General features: G+C 42.5%; 1 protein-coding gene across 1 annotated transcript; it reads left to right on the forward strand.

The window, feature by feature from the left end:
- Positions 1 to 301: 301 nt before the first annotated feature.
- ARL14EP (ADP ribosylation factor like GTPase 14 effector protein) lies at positions 302 to 7,822 on the forward strand. Its single transcript, XM_027705330.1, has 4 exons — positions 302 to 360; positions 3,775 to 4,281; positions 5,176 to 5,306; positions 6,235 to 7,822. The coding sequence occupies exons 2-4, from the start codon at positions 3,859 to 3,861 to the stop codon at positions 6,461 to 6,463; spliced, it is 783 nt and encodes a 260-aa protein (XP_027561131.1). The 5' UTR covers positions 302 to 360; positions 3,775 to 3,858; the 3' UTR covers positions 6,464 to 7,822.
- Positions 7,823 to 23,870: the final 16,048 nt, after the last annotated feature.

Raw genomic sequence — 23,870 nt, forward strand, 5'->3', positions numbered from 1 at the left:
GGGAAGGCACAGGTCATTCCCGGGGAAGGCACAGGTCACTCCCGGGGAGGGCACGGGTCATTCCTGGGGAAGGCACAGGTCATTCCCGAGGAGGGCACGGGTCATTCCCGAGGAGGGCACGGGTCATTCCCGAGGAGGGCACGGGTCACTCCCGAGGAGGGCACGGGTCATCCCCGCTCCCCCGCCCTCGCTCCCGCCGCTCCTCCGCCCCGCCAGGGGCCGCTGCGGCCGCCGCCCGCCCGGAAGTGCCGCCATGCTGCGGGCGGGCCGTTCATGGGGGACGGTTCATGGCCGCCGCCGCCAGCGGGGCACGGAGCCCGGGGACGGGGAGCGGGACGGCGGGACCGGACCCACGGACAGGTACCGGGGCCACCCGGGGGGGAGCAGCGGGAGGGCCGGGCCGGGGCGGTGCCGTGCGAGGTCCCACGGGGGCGGCCGGGCCCCGCTTTCCCTGGGGCTGCTCGTACCGCCCGCGTAACCCCCCCTTTCCCCCCATCCCACGTTTCCGCCGGCAGCAGGAACCCGGGAGCCCCGTGCTGGATCCCTGTGCTGGATCCCTGCCGAGCGCGGGTGCTCCGCTCTGCCGCCCCGAGCCCTCCGCCGGGGGCGGCTGCGTTCGGTGCAGCGAGCGCCCATTGTCGACTTCACAGGTGCAAACGCAAACCTTCGTCTTAGCAGTGTGGTTTGGGGTTTTTTTTGTTTGTTTGTTTGTTTGTTTGTTTGTTTGTTTTAAGCTCCTTCCTGTTCCCACCAAGGAACACCAGCTGCGTGCCCCGCCCAAGGGCGGGAGGGGGGGAGGCGCGCTGAGGCCTCCACCGGGAATTCCTGCGGGAGAAGTGGATGAGAGACAAAACTTTACATCCCCCAGCACGGTGTTATTCGAGCAAACCCATGGGCCCGCTGTGCCATCCCGCAGTTCAATGCAGGACTTGTCACGTAGCACAGTCAGCTGTCACAGCAGATACCTGCCCAGGGTAGCATCGCCATAGCCATTCTGGGGGGATTTTTCCTTAGGAGGCCGGTTGGGTTTCTTAATAAGGACGTCTTCCAAAAGTTCTGACTTGTAATACATCCGGGAATTTTGAAATTCAGGTCATCAGTTCTATATTGACCTCCTGTGTTTCAGCCACACACGCAAACCCCACCTAGAGCTGGTTCACTGAGATGATAAAGGTTGGTAGCTGGTCTTTTTAAAAAAGATTTTTAAAAAATCATACAAAGTCAGTACCGCAGTAGAAGTGTATAAATAGGCAAGGGCACTGGAACTTTTATATAGTAAAGCTTAGTGCTCAGCAGACACTGAAAATAAGAATTTTTCTAATTTGATTGACATCTACTCTTTACTTCTTATTTGCATTATTCAGTGCAGATCTGAAAAGCTCAAAACTTCAGGAGTTAGCTCAGCATACAGAAATTTGAGTGAAGAAATGCTCAGATAGCCTGGTAATTTAGGACTGGATTAGTTCTAGCTCTGAAAATAAAGGATTTAGGTTTTGGCCTGGGAAATTAGTGTTAGGTATTAGAATACTTAGTCTTGTATTTTCAGATCGCTTGCAAAAAAACCCAGTTTCCATTGTTTTCAGAATGAAACACTCCCTTTTCTGCAAACTCATGGGTTTATAACATTGTGCCTCTACACTTGGAACTCCTTGTGCCTCTATTATCATTGCTTTAATTTAAATGTGAAAGCTGGAGCATTCTTAACAATGGGCTGAGAAAAGTTGTTTAAAAATAATTGTTTGGTTATACTCAGTTCTGTCTCAAATTAGATATAAAATTACACTTCAAGACAAGTTTACTAGCCTGAGTAGAACCCAGCATATCATTTATATTTGCATCAGCTAAGTCACTAGACAATACCATGTCCTATGCAAGACCTTTAAATTACTGCCCATGCCGTTTAATGTATGGAAATGTGTCGTGTAATTTCTTCAGACATACACACCTGTTTCAGAAAAACTGAAGTATTAAAATCCAGAGTGGATTTCTGCTCCAAAAACTTTTCAGATTAATTTTAAAAATCCTATGAACTTACTATTCTCTTTCGAACTCTTGCACTGCTGTGTTCATGTTTCTGTATATTGGCTAAACTTACACATTTCATGTCATTAGGTTGTGTGTGATGCTATTTGCTTTTGTTTTATTGAAAGTAGCATCCCAGACTCTTGTCCATTAGACAACTGGCTGATACTTTGATTGATTAAAAGGCCATATTACCCTGTTCAGTGGTTAGAACAAATGTGTGTGTTGTGGTTTAACCCCAGCTGGCAACTAAACACCACACGGCCGTTCACTCACTCCCCTGCAGTGGGGGGAGGATCAGAAGGGTAAAAGTGAGAAAGTTGTGGGTTGACATAAAAACAGCTTAATAATTAAAAGAAATTTAAAAAAAAAATGTTTTAAGGGAAATAAAAGGAAAACCAAAAGAGAGCAGAAAGTAAAACCAGAGTAAAACCAAGCAATGCAAGTGGAAACAATTGGTCACCGCCAGTTGAGCAATGCTCAGCCATTCCCAGAGCAGTGACCCCTCCCCACCAACCTCCACTTCACTGCAGAGCACAAGGCCGTGTGGTCTGGAACGTCATTTGGGATCAACTGTCCTGGCTCTGGTCCCTCCCAACTTCTTGTGCCCCTCTGCCAGCCCCTCACTGGTGGGGTGGGAGGCGGAAAAGGCAGTGACACTGTAAGCACTGCTCAGCATTAGCTAAAATATCACCAGGTTATCAGCACTGTTGTGGTCACAAATCCGAAACACAGCCCCATACCATCTACTGTGAAGAATTACACTCTATCCCAGACAAACCCAGTACATTGCTTTTTTGTTTGTCTGGTTTTTGCCTTTGCAGAGTAGTGCGTAGGTGAACATGAACATCCCAGTTAGGCTGAACTCGTTGTACTTAGGGTTCCTGGAGGATTTGGGAGCACGTGATTCCTTTCTTTTGGTAGAAATTTGTTCTTAATGTTGCAGTAGAAGAGAATGTAAGATGGGCTCAGGCTCTTATGTGTTAGGGCTGGTATTGGGTTAGCAACAGACTTTGGCCTGGGTGTGAGACCAGTCTGCAACAGCTCACTTTGTATTTTGTGCCTGAATTAGTGTTTAAATAACTGCCCAGCATTTACATCAGACACACACAGCACGCAGCTGCAGGGAGCTGCACACAATGGCCACAAGAAGTGCACACATCTAGAACCACCAGTCTTTGTGCACACCCCAGACTGGTTCTTGAAGAGGCTCAGGTTGATTCAGTGTGTTGACTTGCACCTGATACACAGGGGAGGAACACATAGGAAAGCGCTGCCGGGTGGGAATTGCTGACTGACATCAGCCAGCCTGTGCAGCCTACCTTCAGCAGCCTTTTTTCCCCCCTTAGAAACTACCTGAAAACAGGATGGGTGAGTTGTTTAGCCATCAGCAGTCTCTTTCTGTGGAAAATCTGAACAACTGGTCTAGACTTGCAGGGATCGTGCCAAGAGAGGGGGCCCTGACCAGAGCAGGCTGCTGTCTGTACAATTCATCCACCTCACACCTTGCTCCCAAATTGTTTTTGTGAAAGTAATGCTGCTAAACATTTTGAATAGATGCTCATTGTAGCTGGGAAAAAGTGCCCCTAAAAGGAAGATGAGATGCATGGTTTAATTCTAGAATAAATTTAGTGTCTTTTAAAGCTTATCTAGACTAGGAGGCTATAATTTCTTTACATGTTTGTTAAATTACTTAAACCCGATATGTCAAGTTTGCAGTGCAAATCTAATTGATTTTAATTCTTCCTCTAGGGTGATCTTCACAGAAACTCCTAAAGGCTTCAAAGAACTCATTTTAGGCAAAATAAGTGCAATAAGTTGTTCTGATAAATTAAAATGGATCCTTGTTCAGTTGGAGTTCAGCTTCAAGCTACCAATGAGTGCCATAAGACCTATTACACCCGACACACTGGCTTCAAGACTAAGAAAGATGTATCTTCATCTGACCTGATGTTGCTTCAGCTTAGGACTGGAATAACCCTTTCAGAGAACAGCACAATCTGCTTCCACCACGCAAAAATTTACATCGAGAGGTTCGAAGACTTGCAGAAATCGTGTTGTGACCCCTTTAACATACACAGGAAACTGTCCAAGAAAAACTTACGAGCGGTTGATATGGATGATGCAGCTTTTCTCAGTGCCAAGTTTGGGAGACAGTTTGTGCCCGGTTGGAAGCTGTGTCCCAAGTGTATGCAGATAATAAATGGAACTGTGGATGTTGAACCCGAAGAGAGACAAAGAAGAAAACTGGATCCAGACGTACGTATATGGATCAGTTTTCCCATCCCCCCCCTAAGTCCTGCAAGCTGTTGGAATTGGGCTTTGTACAACTACTACATAAAAAAATTAATTTTTTTATGATAGAAATAAGAAAGGATTTAGTCTTTTAGATATGGGGGAGTTTAAACTGTGTTTAAACCTTTATTTGGAGGACCTTAAAAGTGCTCTTCTCTAATTAAATATTATGGCCTTTAAAAATCTGAAAAATTTTGTCTGCTAGGGTGACTTACAACTCATAAGTTCATGTAAATACCAGACTGCTGCTGGTATTTTAAGCTGTTCTTCAAGCCTTGCAAACAACAAACTGAACACTGCAAAAGTTGTTTCTAGGGATGTCTCTTCAGTTTAAAAAAAAAGAAAGGGCAATTTTTTCCAGCAGTTCATTACCAAATGAACCTGCATTGAGGTGAATTAAGTGTACTCTGGTTGTGGTGTCTGGGCTGTGAAGGCCACGGTGTTTGGTCAGGGGCAGTAGTGAACTGGTGTGGGAGGATAGTGCTGAGCTCAGAATACAGCTGGTACATTGCTGTACACAGGTCATCAGTAGCACGGGCAACCAAACCATCCCTGCCCTGAGCAAAGCAGAATTGCACTCTAGGAACTATTGCACAGCTGTATTTTTCAGTTACGTGTCATTATGATTAGGAGGCTGATAGGAGTGAAATTTGAAAGCATTGATTAGAACTGCTACTACAAAGCTTGTCTTGCTGAGTTCTGAGACTGGTATAGTTCTCCAGCATAAGCATTTTAAGACTTAAGAGTCCTAGGTCAAGAATTCACCTGGGTTATTACAATATCATGGCTTGACTGGACATTTTCTTAAGAATGTAGATTTGTGTTTATAGTTAAATGCTGTTTTCTGTCTGTCCTCAGGGACGTACAGCCAAGGCTTTAAAGTCTCTGCAGTTTGCTAATCCAGGGCGACAGACTGAGTTCACTCCTGAGACCAGTAAGAGGGAAAAAAGAAGGCTGCAATCAAAAATTGCAGCATTTAATTCAGACAGGTAATCTGTTTGCTGTATTTACATTATCTTTCATTTCAAGGTAAAGTATCCTCTATGGTCAGTGTCTCTGTAGCATTCAACGTTATCTGTGTGGATCTTTGTGTGTTTATGGGTTGCTTTTTTGGTTTTGAGGATGCTAAAGCTCACTCTCATTCTTGAGATAAACAAACTGAAAGATAAAAGGTTGTCATGCAAGCAATATTTCAGGCAATTAGGATATAAACTAGTGTTTGTGAGGCATGACAATACTACACAGATCATAGATATAGCTATTAATTTATGCATAAGCTAAAATTCTGATGATAGGCTAAATTTGAATATATTAGACTACACTTAAAATATTGGAGTTATCTTTCAGTAAGGTCAGTAACTACACTTGGTAGACAAAAGTGTCCAGGTTAGGACCTTGCCTTCCTTTTAAAGAACAAAGTTAGTGTCCATGTTGGACAATACTAGATAAGTTATAACCTTCTAATGTGACTGATTTAAAAACAAAAATCACATTTTTCTAAAGAGGAAAGTTGAACTTTGTTATTTTTCACTAAAACTTTGGACCAGTCTTGTACTAATAGAAGAGTGATAGAAGTTTCAGCTTTAAATAGTTGTACAATATTTGTTAAAACATGCAGTAATTATCACATTAATGCCTTGCCACTGTTCTCCACCCAAGTTTAAACTTACAAGACAGACACTGGGTGTGCTGCTCACCAACTGCACATCCTTTTCCTCTCCATTTGTTTCTTCTGCTTAGTTTGGGCACACAGTGGAAATACAATTAGGACTGAGAAATGTTGTCAAATACTGTAAGGTACATATGTCTTTTAAATTAACAGCTGAAGAAAGCAAACTCCCCTCCACAAATGTAGCAGCTTGGCCTCAAAATAAGTGGATTTTGACATGGAAATAACTGTTGTTTTTCGTTATCCAGGCAAGTTATACCAGCCAAGAGCAAAGTCTACGACAGCCAGGGGCTGCTGCTTTACAGTGGGATGGACCTCTGTGACTGCCTGGACGAAGATTGCCTGGGGTGTTTCTATACTTGCCCCAAGTGCGGCTCCAACAAGTGTGGGACGGAATGTCGCTGTGACCGCAAGTGGCTCTACGAGCAAATCGAGATAGAGGGAGGGGAAATAATCAGAAATAAGCATGCTGGTTAGTGCATGTGTGCATTATTTAATCCTGAGGGTGTATTCCATGCTTTGGTTAAACGCGGCACATTCATCATTTAGTGATTTAATGAAAGCCGTTGGAATTTGTCACAATCCGCAGGATTAATGTACTCACTGTCACAATCATTTTCCACATGATTGTGGAGATAATTGTGCTGCTCTCTCTTCACACTTCATTCTGCGTCCCATTCAGGCTTTTTAGTCATCCAGGTAAGATCCTACTGAACAACACTGTATTTAAACACAAGGTGCTAAATCTTAATGGGATCTATCCTGAGCCACTCACTGTTGTTTCATATATTGTTTTATGGAATGTACCATCTCCATGTATCCCTCATTTTTTCCTTCTCTAGATCAGGATCTTATGGGTTTTATCTGTTTTATGGGAAATACTGAAAGTTCTCAATTAATTTACATGCAGTATTAATAAAGCTCTCTCCAGTATTAATAGTGAATGCTGCATCTTTACTATAGAGTATCCAAGTTACATCTGATTAATCCAATCCTGTCCACTTGGAAAGGATTCAAAAGCATTTAGGTGTTCGGATCTCGTGCAGGCTACTGGGATTTGAGATCAAGTTATCCTTATTAGTTCAAGCCTCACTGTTAAAATACTGAAATTAAACTGCCAAGGCATTGTAAAATATGTTAAAGTATTAATTATGGCACAGAAGTTATTACTTTGTTTGTTTCTGTGTAACACAATGAAAATAATTTTGCTCTGTTTGTTATCAGTCTGTAATTGGACTGAACTAATAGTCCAACAGCCCTCTACCCTTTCTTTTCCTCTTTTTACTTGTTTTTAAGGTGGAGGTTTATATGCAGCTGAAATCAATTTGAGTGTCTATTCCCCCACCAAGGGTATCTAGACTGTTACAAAAAAACCCACAGTCGAATTGAAATTATCTTTATTTTTAATGTATTAGTTGATACATTATCTGTCCTCAGAGTATTAAACTTTTATGAAATAACAAGGTTTATGGAAAAGAGATTTTACAAGTGAAATCTTAGTAATATTGTTATTCTTGCTATTTTTGTTGCGTTTTGGATAAATTTCCCATTTCTATGCTAGACTTGGAAGATCTGCGTGTTTTATTTGTCACATATATTCAAGAATACTGTTAACTATTGATTTCTAAAGACTTACTTGGTGAAGTTGTATAATCTTTCTATTTCTTCAGCATATTTTCTTTTCTGGTAAGTGTCATGGACATTGCATCACCAAAATCCAAAGTTGCTTTGAGTTGTACTGACATCTGCTGGTCCTAGCGGAGTATAAGCACCAACTTAAACTCCATTTTTATTAAATCTGTTATAAAAATAAACAGACTTCCTTTTTATTTGGTCTGAGTATTGGCTGTTATTCCAATGGATGTCTCCTTGGCCTTGTGTTCCAACCACATTTATCCCAAGAAACATGATGGGAGTTTTAGGGAGGGCCACACACTGCAGTTTTCTGTTACAAATGAGTAACAGCCATGGCTTCCCTTACATGCCAGTGGCATTTAATACATTTTACTCTGTTGAGTACAGAGCATGGTTATCCTGACACAGCAATTCATCTTGTGCACTTGACCCATGTTTGGAACTGCTTTATCTCTCAAGCAACTTTTTGAAATAGGTGAAAGTATAAATAAATAACCTCCCTGAAAGTGAGAGGGTAAAAGCTGGTCCAGTCTTGTCATTTATGTGTATTTATTATTATTTTTAATTAGACCAGAGTCAGCAGCACCCATTCTTAATGAACTTAACAGCTTTCCAAGTATGTGGAAACTTAACTTAACACTTAAAGTCCACAGCTAGATTTTGGATTCAGGAATTACCAGTAACTTAAGTTGCCTAGAGCATCAGGGGAGGTTTAGGTTGGATATTAGAAAAAGGTTCTTCCCCCAGAGGGTGGTTGGGCACTGGAACAGGCTCCCCAGGGAAGTGGTTACAGCACCAAACCTGACAGAGTTCAGGAAGTGTTTGGACAACACTCTCTGACTCTTGAGGATGGTGCTGTGCAGGACCAAGAGTTGGACTTGATGATCCTTGTGGGTCCCTTCCAACTCAGCATATTCTGTGATTCTGTGATCCCATTATTAGAACTGTGTTTCTCCAACTCCATTGAGTCTCTGCAAAGTTGGTATATTCAGTCTCTTGTTTTACAGATGCAATAGCAATGAATATTTTCCCAAGTAAATCACTCAGCTTGTTTCCTAACAAAATGCATAGGACTGTTGTTTGACTACAAACCTGGGTCAAGGACTGGATACTGTTGATTATTATAGTGGCTACAGGACACATAGGGTTTGTTTTTTTCCTAGTAAAAAGCCCAACTTTTTGGTTTGGGCTGTTCACATATTTAGGGCATTTCCATTTAGCTGCATTTCTTTATCATCATTTCTTTATTATCAGTGTGTTATTAAGTTCAATAGTGTGGTTTTATACAGTTCCATGTGCCCCTCATCTATTTTTCTGTTAAAAGACATTATTGCAAGTCAAGCTTTACCATTATGCTAGATTTAAAATGCTTATAGTTATAAAATTCTTCAGTTTTTTTCTCTACATTTTTATAAACACCACCCAAGCTATTATCATCATCATCTAAAGTGATTGCACATGGCTCCCAGTAGCATGTGTACTTCCCCATCTATCAGAATTACTCTACAACTGAGCCTGTTAAACAACTGCTTTCCATGCCATCCAAAGTTCATAATTCAGGTCTCATAACTCAGATCTCTTTAAACTCTGCATGTAGTGAAGAGAAAAGCCAACTGCAGAGACACCTCAGTGGCCGTATTGAAACTTTCCTTTTGGTATTAAATGCAAAAATTGTTGCCTGGACAAAGTTTACGTATCTAAAAGGCAAAAATCAATGGCAGTGAAAGACTCTGGTTTGTGAATAATACACATCCCGTGGGTCAGTTTGAGTTTATTGAACAGAAGCTCCAGAATTGTCATCTTGTGAGTTCAGTGTTAAGGATTGTTTTGGTTTCTTTCTCACACAGAGCAAATTTCACATCAAGTTTAGAAAATAGTCAAATTTACATCTTCTAAAGTCAGTTTAGAGGGTTCTTCTGTGGATCTTGTGTTACCACACAATCCTGTGGTCATACCCAAGACAGGATGTGCCCTTTTGTGGAGCTGAAAGTTCAAAACCAATTAAATAACCCCTGGGATTTTTTTTGTTTAATACTCAAATAACAATATAGTACAGCCAGGTAATTAACTCAGAGAAGGTTTATATTAACATTTTCAGCATTATGCTACAAAAAGGCATTTATCTTTGGGAGATACATTATGGCCTTAACCAAATTCATGCTTTGTCTTTCTTTTAATTAATTAAAATCATAAGTTTACTAACTAACATAAGACAACTAACTTTTTAATCTCTTGGCTGACTATTCAAGACATAAGAAACAGCAAAAAGTGGTCAGACCTACACAAAAAAAAAATGTGATTTTATAAATCCAGGAGTCAGAATTAAAGCTTCTATGAGAAGAGAAGAAAACAATAAGGGGACTAAATAGTTTTTTACTTATTTTAGACCTGTTTTAATGTTCTTTTCAGCCTTTTCTTGTAGGCATTATCCATATTAGCCACAATGGGCCAACAGACAACTGCACGAAAGCTCTCACTGAAACCCCATAGTAACAATGCTACACAAAGGTGAAGTGTTCTGTCACTTCTTAAGTGACATTCCAGCTTGCTGGAATCAGCATTAAGGCCTTGGAGTTCTCAGTCTCATGAAAAAGCATAAACAATTTCCAGTTTTGTTTTCCCCTAAGGTTAGAGTTACATTTTTTGGTCTTATTTGTGTCTCAATAAATGCAGTTTTGGCATTTTTCGACTGATCTCGCAGTGGAATATGGGATGTAGTGACATGCAGTAGCTTGTCCCTCATGGTCCAGATATTTTTCCCCAATATTTTTAAAGTTTAGCAAACATTCTGAAAGTTTTATTCACCTTTATACTGACTGCTAACCATTTAATATCATACTAATGACAACTTATTTAAACAGGTGAAACACTCCTTTTCAACTTGAAGTCATACATGCTTTTAAATCATACTATTAGTAGAGGAACAAGTAAAATTATTATATTTGGAGATCTTTAATTACAAGTTGGATCTAGTATTCAGCAATGTGGAAGCCATAACCAGAACTATTTCTGTTATTCAGTCACTGAAATTAGATTCCAAATTTAAACTGTCCTTAAAAAGTATTGTGGGGAGGTGTGAACGGTTGCAATTAAACCGTGCAGTTCACTCTTCGCAGGAGTTGTGTTCCTGCTCTGAAAGAGGGGATTTTACATTTTCCAAGTTCTTGGTACCCAGCAGAGGGCATCAGCTCACCGCAAACGTGGCCCTGAGCTTCTCCGGGCAGCACTTGGGAGAGATGCAGCCCCAGAACGGGGGGATTTCATTGACAGACTGAGAAATCAAGCCCAGGACAAGAGAAGTAAAACCCAAACCCATGAGGCTGCGATAGATCAGACTCGAGTACAAGATTAACACTTCAGAGAAGCTGATTTGCTTATGGGACTTTATAAGAACTTCACACCAGCCCCCCAAATAGCTCGATGACTGCTAGTTCTTTAAGAGGAGAGCAACACAATTTTTGCAGATACATTTGCATTTTGCTGTGAAACCTTGGTTCAGAGCTCCTGCCTGAACATTCCCTTAGAAATTCAGACTGGGGAGCCAAGAAACCCCCTCACAGCAGGGCCCTGCACTGATTAGCAGGGAACTTCCTGACATCCACAGTGGTGCTGCTGCCAGTGTTTGACAGTATTTTAGCAGAGTAGCTACGATAGTAACCAGAAGCAGCCTAACATAAGGTGTGTTGGGTGAGGAAAAGTCAAGAGAGGCAGCTGGGGATGGGAAGTTTCCCTGGTTCTCCTGCCGTGACTGAGTGGTGAGAAAGTTGCACTAATTCTTCTCTTCTTCCCCCAGCTTCCTTTGGTGGCCCTTCACCTGCACTCACCAGCAAATTAAATCTGTATCACACACTGAATGACCTCCTTTTCTAAGCTCTAGTTAGGACATTATTAACGATTAGATTACAATAGGCTCAGTTCTCCATCTCACCCACAGGTGTCAGCATTATCTACTACAACCTCCTGAGAGTAAACAGAGAGTCGGGGCAGAGTCCCGGACTGCAACCAGAAGTAAAAGCAATTCTCTTTTATCATCTTCTGATTTTCTACTTGGTATTCTTCCATTTGTTCTTGCATTTTAACTGATAGCTCTACCTATTTTAAATTGATCATTTCAGCTACTGAATCAGTACCATGAAGAAGACAACATTATTTAACATAATAATAATATATATATATTTATATATTTATCAGCAAGCATCAGCTGCACAACCTAGGTAAACTGCATACCAGAACCATCAGAATTTAACTCCTCACAGAGAAATCTCTGATCCATTCACAGCTTTCAAGACCTCACAAGTCATCTGAGAAACTGGAACTAAAGAACCCATTAACACAACTACTTTGCTTAGAGGTAGAAAATCAGATTTTACCAACTTTCAGTATAATAAATTTTCTTAATTCAGTATTTCTTTTTCCATTTAATTCTTCATAAGAGTACCTGATAATCCAGATGAGAATGAGTTTTCTTCTAACTTCAACTATTTTCTGCTGTGTGTTTGTAGCATAAAAACAAAACCAAATCACCCAAAAATCCTCACCATCAAGCCTCCAAGCTGCTCCTTTCCATCTGTTTTATAACAGGTGACTTCCTTGTCAGCTTTCAATCAGATGGGCTGATTTCAATGTTCCTGACACTTTTCTCTGACCAGCTCTTCTTAATAGTTATTAATTAGAGGTGATTGTGTTTTGGCTTAGTTTTAATTTGTTATCTTTGTGCTGCTTCCTGGGAATTTCAGTTCAACCTCTAAAAAAAGAGAAAAATCAGAGTGATTACTCTGTTAAATACACCTGTGCAGGGTGCCCAAGCTCCTTAAAATTGTACAGGCTCCTCACAGCAGCACAGAGGGAGCCCCAAATCTCACTGCACTGTTCCATGTCTCAGCAGTGAGCTCCTCCTAACAGTCCTGGTGACTTGAGTGAAATGTCTTAGGGGGGTAAAAGCAAGCCAAGCAACCATGTGGGTTCTGCCCAGGTGAAATGTGGCATCAAAAAATGCTGGAACTGACAGAACTGTTTGGACAAAGAGACCATTCACCTCACTGGTTAAGTGGGAAATAGGAGTGGAGATTGTGACTGATATCCCATGGTCCTAGGAAACCACTGCAGGAGGCAGCTGTGGAGCAACCATCAGTGTACACCTAAAATAAAATCACCTTCTGTTGTTGGATTCCCAAAACAAAATGTTGGGTCACTTTCAGAGGATTGTCCCCTAAAGATCTCGAGAAGCCTGGAGTCCCTGTGAAATGCTGTGTGCCAAATGCCTGGATCTGAACTTAAATATTTGGGTTTCCCTTTGGAGTTCAGAATCAGGACAGGGGACAGAGCAGCCAGACATGCAGAAGTAGAACAGATGGCTTTTCATGTACTTTCTTTGGGATGTGGTCAGTATAAACTAACTGGGTAGAAAGCACAGTAACCTACACTAATCAAAGTTGGTTATGTCTCTAAGCAAACCAAGAATTTTATTTTTTAAGAGGTTTTTTCCCCACTGTGTTGTGGGTTTGGTTTTGCTTTTATCAAAAACCTCAGAAAGGCCAAATTTATCCAGCCTAGTCTGTGCCAACTGCCTCTGCTTTATGACTCCCCCGTGTTAATTCCTTGCCTGTGAGCTGCTGACTTTTTGAAGTAAAATATTGGGCTAGATCTGGTTTGGAGCAAATGAGGATGCAGGGCCACTGACAAAGGAAATCCATCGTAGGAGTTGCTGCAGAAGATGTCTGGAATTTCTTCTCCTCCAGAGAGACTGAGCTGCAACATGCAGCTCTACATGCCCACACTCCATCCCAACCAGGCACCTCCGATCCCAGCTGGGGTAACAGGGTTTTCCTTGTGCACTCTCTGAGCACATACTGATTCCTTAGTTTTAAGTAACACTTTTGCTGCAGAATGGCAGAACCAAACTCACCAACGTTGTGCCTGTAACTTATTTAATTTTAATCTGCTCCAAATGGCCCAAGGCTGATTCAAGACTCAGTAACACGTGGGACTGTAAATGCAGCTGATCCCACCAAACCAGTTGGAGCTCACCTCTCAGAAATACCAGGTGCAAGTGGTGTGGTCTATGCTGCCACTGATCCAACTGGATTTGTTTGGATCTGCCCAGGAGTGAAGTAGTAAGTGGCCTTTTCTCCCTAATTGTGGGTTCTGTCCTGTGGGGTGTGAGCAAAGGGGACCTGCGTTTCATTGACTTGTACTGGCCTTAGCAATTATCCAATAGTTAACTGGAAGGCTGGAAATTATCCTTCTGCATCTTCTACTTTGAAAGGCCCTTTTATCACCCAGTTACAGCTGGTACCCAGCTCAGTATTGAGACACTACCATGTGCAACAGAGAGAGCTTCTGGAGGAGTGGAGCTGTAGCTCTTTCCCCCTTTACATCTCTCCTTCCCTCTGACTCCACTAATTTCACTATTTTATTTTTCCCATCCAGCACTAGTTGGTGATGCTTCTCACATGTCAGAAATTGCTACTGACATTTCAATTTTGCTTTATTTTTCTCCTGTCTTTGATAGCATTATAGAGAACATTTATATTTGAATAAAAAGCAAATAATGCATGTCAGAGTGTGCATCAGGGAACGTCAAATTGTTTTTTTCCAATTACAACTCTATTTCAAATAGGGTAATGCAATTAAAGGATAATTGCTAGAAGTGCAAAGCCAAGGTTATGATCAGAAATGGTTACCCTTTCACTTCCAAGGCCTGTCTTACTAAATAAAACATTCCTGTGGGGCAAGTTACTCCTCATATCTGCAGGTATCCATGTCTGGCACTACAAATAGAGTGGCTCTTTGTGTATAAATTGCCATGCTAGGAAAGGGGACAAATCACTGATTAATAATGCTATAAATTCACTTCAGGATAGGATATTAATTAGTTATATATTAGTAGTGTTTAATAAGCAGTATCATAACATGCTTTTAAATAGCAGTCATGGTGAAGTGCTAATACTTAGCACTGAGCTGCAGTTTGAGTTCTGTTTTCTTTGATGCACTATCAGCAACAAAATAAAGAAGAAAAATAATTAGGTTATTCTCAATGGTTTGCTCACTGAGCATGTTCTCTTGGCACTCCAGGGTAGCGCTGCCAAGGGCCAGGGGATGTTGTCCCCGCAGCAGGAGGGGTTTGGTGTGGTGGGTGAGCTGCAGAGCAAAGCTGTGGGTCTGTGGGTGGACTCAGCCAACGCAACAACCTCCTGCTGCCACAGATGGGCCCAGTGACCCAAAACACCTGGCACTGGTGATGTGGCTCTAGGTTTTCATCTCTGTGACCGGGACCAAAACTGAACTGAACAAATACATGTGTACTGCATCCCCAGGGGGCCCTTCAGCTGCCTGCAGGAACACATTCCCCGTCCTTTCAAATGGCAAAGGCACACCTCAGCCTGAAACGCTGCCAGAGGGAGCACCCACCTTCCTGCATCCTCTTGTGCCGAAGCACAGCAGAGATCATAGAATCATAGAATCATAGAATCATAGAATCATAGAATCATAGAATAGGTTGGGTTGGAAAAGACCTCCAAGATCATTAAGTCCAACCCCTGATCCAACTCCAATTACTAAGGGCACTAAGGGCCACATCCAATCTCTTTTTAAAAACCTCCAGGGATGGTGAATCCACCACCTCTCTGGGTAGGCCGTTCCAATGCCTGATAACCCTCTCTGTAAAGAATTTCTTCCTAACATCTAACCTAAACCTCCCCAGGCAGAGCTTGAGCCCATGTCCCCTTGTCCTATTGTTGGTTGCCCGGGAGAAGAGACCAACCCCCGCCTGGCTATAACCTCCCTTCAGGTAGTTGAAGAGAGTGATGAGGTCGCCTCTAAGCCTTCTCTTCTCCAGACTAAACAACCCCAGCTCCCTCAGCCTCTCCTCATAGGACTTGTGCTCAAGTCCCTTCACCAGCCTCGTTGCTCTTCTCTGGAGCCATTGGGACCAGCCTAGAGAGGGATTTTGGGGTATCCCCTCATCTTTGGAGGGGGTTTCCCCCTGCAGTTTGGCTCCCTCGTATAAGGAGTGTTGTGGGGAGCCAGAAGTTTTCAAAAGCTTAGGATTACTCTTTCAGAGCTGCCTTGGCCCCTGTGTGGAGAAGCACAGTGATGCTGTTCCCCGGCTCATCTCGGGGGCCATTCAGTGGGAAGCCAGACAGAGGAGGAGCCACGTTGTGCCAGCTGTGTGACCCACACGGAGCTAAAAGTGATTTTCCCGTGACATGAGCATACATCACTAACTAGCACGAAGCACTAATTAGCATTGCCCTTTGTCAGCTCCCCGTGTCACTGCCAGTGCCCAGGGGAATGGGGCTTTTTTCTTCACTTAGCTCAGGGAAGGCTAAGGGAGGGATCTAAAAGTAGCTGATGACTGTGGGAGGGGTGGTTATAAAGGCTGGGGTGCTTCAAACTTTATTCAGATAAAGTCATGGGCTTCCACCCGTTAAAAGTCCAAAACTGCTGGAAAAACCTGCCTTTCTTCAGAATGGTACAATGCTCCCGTGTCACAAACCATTAGTAAGGTTTTGCCATTCTGTTTTATTTAAGTGTGTGAAATAAACCAGCAATCCTTTATTATTAACTGCTTTATTGGACCGGTAATAGTGCCTAAAATGGGCCAGGACTCCCATTTCCTCCACTTGGAGCTGCTATTTGCTGTGAGAGCACGTATTCTCATTTTCTGCAAGAGTTTCAGTGGGATGGTGACTGAGTCTTGATCCTGTGTTGTTTGTCTTCAACTTTTTTGTGGAGGTGGCTGACAGGTAGTGCAAACTACCTGTTAACTGCATCATGGGAGCAAGCCTTATTTTAGTAAATGTTCCAAGGCAGCGACAACACTTGGGTGAAAATGCAGTGTTTGTGACTGAGCACGCTGGCTTCCCTCTGGGCACCACAAACTCATGGTGTCTCTTCAGGAACAAGCCAAGCCCCACAGAGCTACACACCCAAAATAACACTGAGGAGGTTTATCCCCTTTGTGCTTCTCTAATGAGAAACCAGAAGGTGAAGCTGGACACGTAGAGAATTTGTTTCATAACATTAACATTTTAAACAAATATTGTAGTAACAACAACAAATCTTCATACATATTTATAGTGTTGATTGTGATAAATCAGTTTATTTCTCATGTCAGCCTTACTTTCAGGATAGTTTTTCTACCTGTATCCCACGGTACCTGAGGCAGACAGAAATGCTTCTCTATGTACAAACTAGGGAAATGGGGCAGAACAGCAGACCAGGAAACACTGATACCTAAGGAGCAAACAACCAGTGGAAAAGAAGCAGAGTTGAGGCATTTTTGTTGTTCCCTGGAGATATTTCCCTATCTCAATAATTGGAGGAATAATAAGTAAATAAATATGTCTTATTTAACTGTGTTGTTGTTGCTGGAGTCCTTTGTCTGTAGTGGAGTCAGAAAAAACTTTTGGATTGATCTGGAGTGCACAAGCCTATTTTCTATTAAAGTGTATTAATGCCAGGTTCTGTGCAATTAGTGAAAAGTCAATTCCCATTACTAGTTAACAGTATTGAGTATCTGCTTTCTTCTATAAAAAGCTATGTCCAGCATAAAGACAATAAATCGATAAGCAGCCACTTTCTAAATCTATTCTGTCTCTTCCAAAAATGCAGAGAGTGCTGCCATTTAGAAGTCAGAATGGATTTAGAAGAAAACATCCCCTGCAACTCTGTTCTTCTTTGAAAAAGCCTTTGCTCCTTTCTAAGAGCTGTACACCTGCAAACTGGTGTTAAAATCTTTACATTCATTTAGCAGCATCAAAGCCTGAGCTGGCATAAATCCTTCATGGAATTAAGTCATCTCACATGTTTGAATCATACACATGCATTATGATTTTCTTTGCTGTGAGGGTGGTGAGGAGCTGGAACAGGCTGCCCACAGAAGTTGTGGATGCCCCATCCCTGGAAGTGTTTAAGGCCAGGTTGGATGGGGCTCTGAGCAAAGTGATCTAGTGGAAGGTGTCCCTGCCCATTGTAGGGGAGGTTGGAACTAGATGGTCTTTAAGGTCCCTTTCAACCCAAACCATTATATGATTCTATAATTGTACAATCCAGCAGCTTCTGAAAGTGCCAGGCTGAGCCTGGGACAGACTTTGTAGGTGTTTGACAGATTCCAACAACAACCCTTTTGATCAGGCAGCTCTGTCAGGCTGCAGAGTCCCACCTTTCTCTTATGAAGAGCAACCATTTCTCCTTTAGCAGTAGAAGGTCTGCAATTCCGTACCACTGTCACTGGGATTGCATATCCGCTGTGCTAATTCCTCAAGTAATAATTACTTTTTGGTAGAGCTTCATCTACTGTTGTAGGACTTGCTGGAAGAGCTGCCCAGGTGGCACACTTGGATTCTGCTTGGATTAGCAGTACATAGTAAGGACTCAGGATGCTGCCTTTCCAGTGGTCATGGAAAGCAGTTGTGTCTAACCATGACAGCAGAGACTTCTGAGTGCAAGGAGCACCTGAATGATTAGCTAAAAATAAGATAGGGAGAAGTGGCAAAGGTCTGTTTGGTGCCTTTTTAAGCTTCTATGTACAGGTTTCATGTCTGGTTAACCCCCCAGTAAATGAGGAACGTGATTTGAAATTAACCAAAAAAATAACTAAAACGAGGTGAAAAAAACTAGTTCATTTTGGGTAAGAAAAATGAAAGCAGAGCAAGAACTGGGGGGAAGAGTGAAAGAAGATTTATTGTTCTGCTCCTGAGGTTTCTTTGGGTTAGTATTGGTTTTCACTTTCACCATGGACCTGCAAAAACCCAAAGGCTGCTGCTCAAAAGTGGATAAAAGGCAACTAAAAGGCAGCTGCTGTCAGTAGCCTTTTTTGTTGTTAATGGCACCTGCAGAAGCAGGGGGAAAGGAAACACTGGTGGCAGAAGAAGCCAAAGATTGCTAAAGGATAGAAAATATATTTCCCTTCTTTCTTTACAGAGAAGCAGGGAAATAAAGCTGCTCTGCCTGTTTTAATGATCATTTGCTAAACATCTAAGCAGCTGAGTTGTTAGTCAGAATGAATGTAAATGAAATTCAGACATAGACAAGGCTATTTGTAGAAATTTGATTTTTATAGACACATTGGCAGTACTTTTTCCCCAGAAGTATTACATTTTGATTTAGCTGAGGGAAAGAAATTATATTATGTGATTTAATTACATGATCGTGACTCACACTTTGTTACAAATACTGAGCGGTGAAAATGGAAGCAAAATGCAAGCTATCTGGTAGGTAAATATGTTCTTTTAAACTGTTGACTGAATTTGAATAATGAATAAATTGGAGGAAATGGCAATCTGCTTGTGGAAGCTCCAGAAATATAAAAAAAGGGCTAAGCTCATAAGGTAAATTATTAATGTTGGTATATTCGCTTTGCTCCAGTTATTTGTAACATAGGAAATGTGATTTGTGTGTATGTGCCATTTTAATATTAACTCAGTTGCCAGCTCAGATCTAAAATAATGAGACAGATCCAAGTCTTTAATTTCCAGAGAAGCATTTTTAATACAAGCGAAATCAATGTGGTAAAACATTCTGCCCAAAGAAAGGCTGAAAACTGAGTTTTGGGAGGTTTTAGACCCTCCATTTTCTTCACCTGGGGTGTGACAGACAGATGCACACACGGAAGTTGCTCAGTAAGAGGATGATGACATGTGCTTCCACTTCTGAGTTCAAATGCATGCTGTGATCTTATCTGCAGCAAGTTTGATCAGGAGCAACTGAAACAGTATAAACAAGAGTAAAAAAAAGCCCATTGGATACATAGACAGCTGTGTACAGCTGCAGGGCCTGAGAGTTACTGAGTAAGAGCTAACATCCTTGGTGGGATGCTGCTGGGGAAGCCTGCATGCCAGCAGGAATGTTGCACAACCGCCCTTCTTTCCATTTCCAGCCCTTCCTTACTACTCATAAATACACATTTCCATTCCCCTTTTTTTTACACTGTCTATAAATAAGTTCAATTGCAAGTGCAGGACTAAAATGCTATTAAAGGGACTTGTAAATTACAGCTATATTTTTAGATGTGTTTTGTTAATTTTAGATTTGGGCGTTTCATTAATTTGGTTGCAACGTTTCTCAGAAACGCTGTGATTTTAGTATCTGCAGATGGTGACTGTGGGACAACTCTGGGCTCTGAAGCCTTATATTACACCCCAGCATACAGACAGACCCACTGTCACTTTTTAGGCCTCGCTTTGCCAAAATGCCTCAAGCCTGAGAGGGGCCATGTCTGGGACTGAGAAGGTTGTCCGGAGCTTCCCAGATCCAGCTAAATCCAGATGCCCACGAACACGATCGTGACAGAAGAGCAGGCGACCTCCTCCCACAGCTTTGCCTGTGGATTTAGGAGTCCTCAGGGTGAGGTCCTGCCTCCCAGCCTCCACTGAGCTCCTGCTCACAGTGCTGACAGTGCAGGGGTTGTGAGCCCCTGTGCTGACCCCAGGGAGGCCACTGGAACCCCACCCGAATCGATAACACCACCAGAGAGCTTGAGGCTGCCCTGGCTCCATCCCACCATCCTCATCAAACACCCACGGTCCTCGTGCGAGGGACCCTGACACCAACCTGCAGTCAAGGTGTGTTTAAGATTCCTAATGCTAAATCAGGAAATGCTGATGGTCTTAAAGGCCATCTCAGCAGGAGAGGACCTAAATTGTGCTAGGTTCTCTCCTCCTGTTTAGGACCCAAAATGGGTCCTGTTCGTGTTTCCATGCAAACAATCATTGAAATTGTCTTGGGGATTGAAGGGAAATGGCAGATTGGGGCTCATCTGGTTTTGAAGCTGCTTAAATCAAGGAGGGAATCCCCTTATTTCAAAAGGATGGCAGAACTTCTTTTGAAGGTAATGTCCTAGAAAGGGGAGACCCCTCAAGAGAGCAGATCTCCTCTCAAGGCTCCCCATGTATCCTTGGGCAGCTGCAGTTCCCTCTCTCCCATCTCTGCTCGTTTGTGCCTGGTGCATTTATATCAGAAAGAGAAGACTGACCTGGTGAGCAGACTCGCTCCACAGGCTGCTTGAGCTCCCCATGCCCCTGGTGAGCAGCACTCCTATGAACAGGAAAGATCACCATTCTTCCAGCCCTTCTGTGCTCAGCCCATGGAAGGAGAAACCGGAGCCTCAATGAGGTCAAGTTCACTTGTGGCCTTGTCAGAGAACTCTGCAGTGTGGCCTTGCTCCAGGTGAGAATGAGCATAATGCACATGGGAGGGAAATTTGGTGGTAAAAAAAAAGCTTGGACCTATCCCTATCCACTGCAAACGCGCTGGGCTTTTGGCTTTTGAGTCATGGGAAACACAAAGCATTGAATGTAACCATGCACCTTGCCATAGAGGATTATTTTAGGGCAGTATGGTCTCGTGATGACTAGTAACGGCATGAGAATGAAATAATACTCATCTGCTCCAAAATCTGCTCTCCCAGTGACATATATAGCAGAAACAATAGCGGGAGTTGGCTTTTTTTTTTCCCCCAACTTGTTCATAGATTGTGCCAAATTCCCTGGAAGGATCATCTACAAGTTACAACGCATGAAAATAAGAGAGCTGTCAGGCAAAATTCAGGTCTTATGTTCACACCACATAAGGATAGCAGCTCAGGTGGGGTCACATCCAGATAAAAATGCCTCTTTATTTAACTCAAAGGGTGCTGGCCCAGAGGTGAAATCACTGTGGAGTTTGGTCCAGCATCTTTCTTCTTTAGAAGACTGTACATGTCTTCAGATATGCAGCTTGTGTTGTCCTGGGGTGGATCCAACTTTCACAGTGAGCTGGTGCTGCTGAGTTGCCCTGCACAGGGGCCAGGAGTGCGCTGGCTTCTTAAAGGCTTGGAAGTTTCCTCTCTTCTTATTTTCCACTGACTGATTCTGCATTCCCCAGAGGCTGCTTGTTAACAGCACAGACCACGGCCAAAAATTAAAAACAAAAAAAAGAGGAGGGGGTGGGGGGGGGAGGAGAGGAAGGATGAGAAAACAAGACATACCTGCAGCAGTCCTTGCTGTATATTCCCTCTGTCCCACCGACAGTGTCATGTGGAAGGAAAATTGTTCTATCAGTGACTGTGTTAGATTCATGACCCCACCACAACCTTGAATTGGCCTTTAGTTGTCGCTGATGGGAACTGAAGAACAGCTCCTGTCGACATGATTGCTGCTCTCCAATGAATCAGAACACGCAGGGCACAGAGCAGCACATTAAACTAGCAACAGAAATATATCACTGTACTTTTATATAGATGTATTGCTTTTGCCCAGGCATATAAATGATTGGGCTATCCACTTATTTTTTTTCCAAGGACTATAAATTAAAAATAAGCTAAGGGTTTGGAAATTATGTTCTCTCTCTTTCCCCCCTCCCCTTTGCTCTCTTTTTCTTTCTTTTCCAAAGCTGGGTAGCTATTTTTGGTTTACAGTAAAACATTTTTAAAGGTAATCTTACTGCCCGTGTCTACTTGACCATCCTTTTTTCTAAAAGAAATCTACCACTGCAGTTCTTGCTTAGGTAATTTAGCACTTCAGTGTGATCACACTGGCTGCACATGTGGATTTCTGTGCTGCTTTTGCTGCTAATGAACACTTACAAGGCTGTATTTTTTCATTTAGTAAGACAAGTCACTGAAATTGCAAAATCTATGTACATCAGGTGTTGGGATTTTTTTCCCCCAACAAATATTTCATAAAGTAAGATTATTTCAATATACCTTAACCAGAGGTCACTTTGACTTGAAAGTTAGTTTGATGCACTGCTGCATAATTTAATGTGCTGCCTCAAAAATGGAAATGTTTCACCATTAAATTGCATATAATTTTTGCAACTTTCTCTGCTCGCTGATTGAATCATCTGTTCAAAGTATCCCTCTAATTCAGAGATGATATCACCAGATCTTCAGAGGTTGGAATATGTTTTGTCCATTGCACATTTCCGGCTCTTTGCAAACAATTTATCACCTACCAGCTTTGTAGCCACACGTAGAAGAAATAAGCGAGCTGCTCAACTTTCATTCCTCTCCCATCTCATGGGTTTTTTGGGATGAAATGCAGAACAAGAGTCCAGGAACCCATTTTCTGTGGTCTGAGGCCGAGGCAGGCAGGTATCACAGTGTTTGTTCCAGCCCTGGAAACCCTTGTCCAGAGGAGCAGCCCCCAGTTTTGTAAGTGGAACAACTGACTGCCATGAGCACATTTTCCCTACAAGAATCTGTGGGTCTGAGCCTGCCAGATCATTTTCTGCTAGTTTTTTGAATGTGTTTTAATAAGACCTTTTTAACTTTACGTTTCTTGGACTGCCTGCTAAAGGACTTTGGTGGTAACCACATGTCTATGTGTCAGATGAAATGATTTTCCTGGCCACCAGCATGTGACTTGGTCAAAGAAAATAAATGAACTGGTCACAGCTATTTCTCCTCAACACTCATAAACACCATAACAGTGTTTGCTGTGTATCTTTTCACCAGGTTTGGGGTGATTGAATCTTTACTGTACACCACTCTCTAGCAAAACGAGTGAGCTATAAACAAAAACCTGGCTGCATTATTATCTCTTTAAAAGACCAGTAGTGTCCAGATCTAATGTTAGTGTAGTCCCAAGGTGCACAATGAACCCAGGAATTACTGGCTGATAGGTGAAGGGGAGCAGCTCTTCTTTGCTGTGTCATCTCATGGAAGGGAACCACAGATGTAGGAGAAAGGATTTATGGCGATCACCTACCAGCGAGACCAACACTTTGCTTGCTTTGCTGACGTGGAGACCAACACTTTCCTTGCCCAGATCTTTGCCTGGAGAGGCCAGAAGTCAGGCTTGGGTTCTGCTCTCACACTGCCAGCAGCCAGCCAGACCTGTCCCCCTATGGATTCAATCCCATTCAGAGCCCACCTGAAAGGTGTGTTGGCATTCTTAGGCTAATGGATGCTGATAACCTGTTTTCCAGATATAAAAAAAAATAATATCATTCTATTTAGAGAAAAAAGAGCCTTGCTTTGTGGCTAAAGGGCTGTCCCAAAGCATTTGGTTCTCTCCCCAGTACACATGCTATTTGCCACGTGGCCTTGGGAAAGCCAAGTAGCTGTTACTTGTTCGCCGAGTTGAGGAATTGGGAAGTTTGGGGCTCTTTTCTTTTTTCCTTTTTACAGAGTTCTTGTAAGTCTTGACTTTCTAATAGCTTTAAGGTATGCTCACTGTTTACAAACTAACTTTTGAGCGTGACTGGTGCCAAATTCTAGACCTAACAAAGTTACGTGTCTGAGGGTTTTCTCCTAAGCCGCTTT

Source organism: Neopelma chrysocephalum, unplaced genomic scaffold, assembly GCF_003984885.1.
Source record: "Neopelma chrysocephalum unplaced genomic scaffold, ASM398488v2 Primary Assembly neopelma1_323, whole genome shotgun sequence".
Lineage (NCBI taxonomy): Eukaryota > Metazoa > Chordata > Aves > Passeriformes > Pipridae > Neopelma > Neopelma chrysocephalum.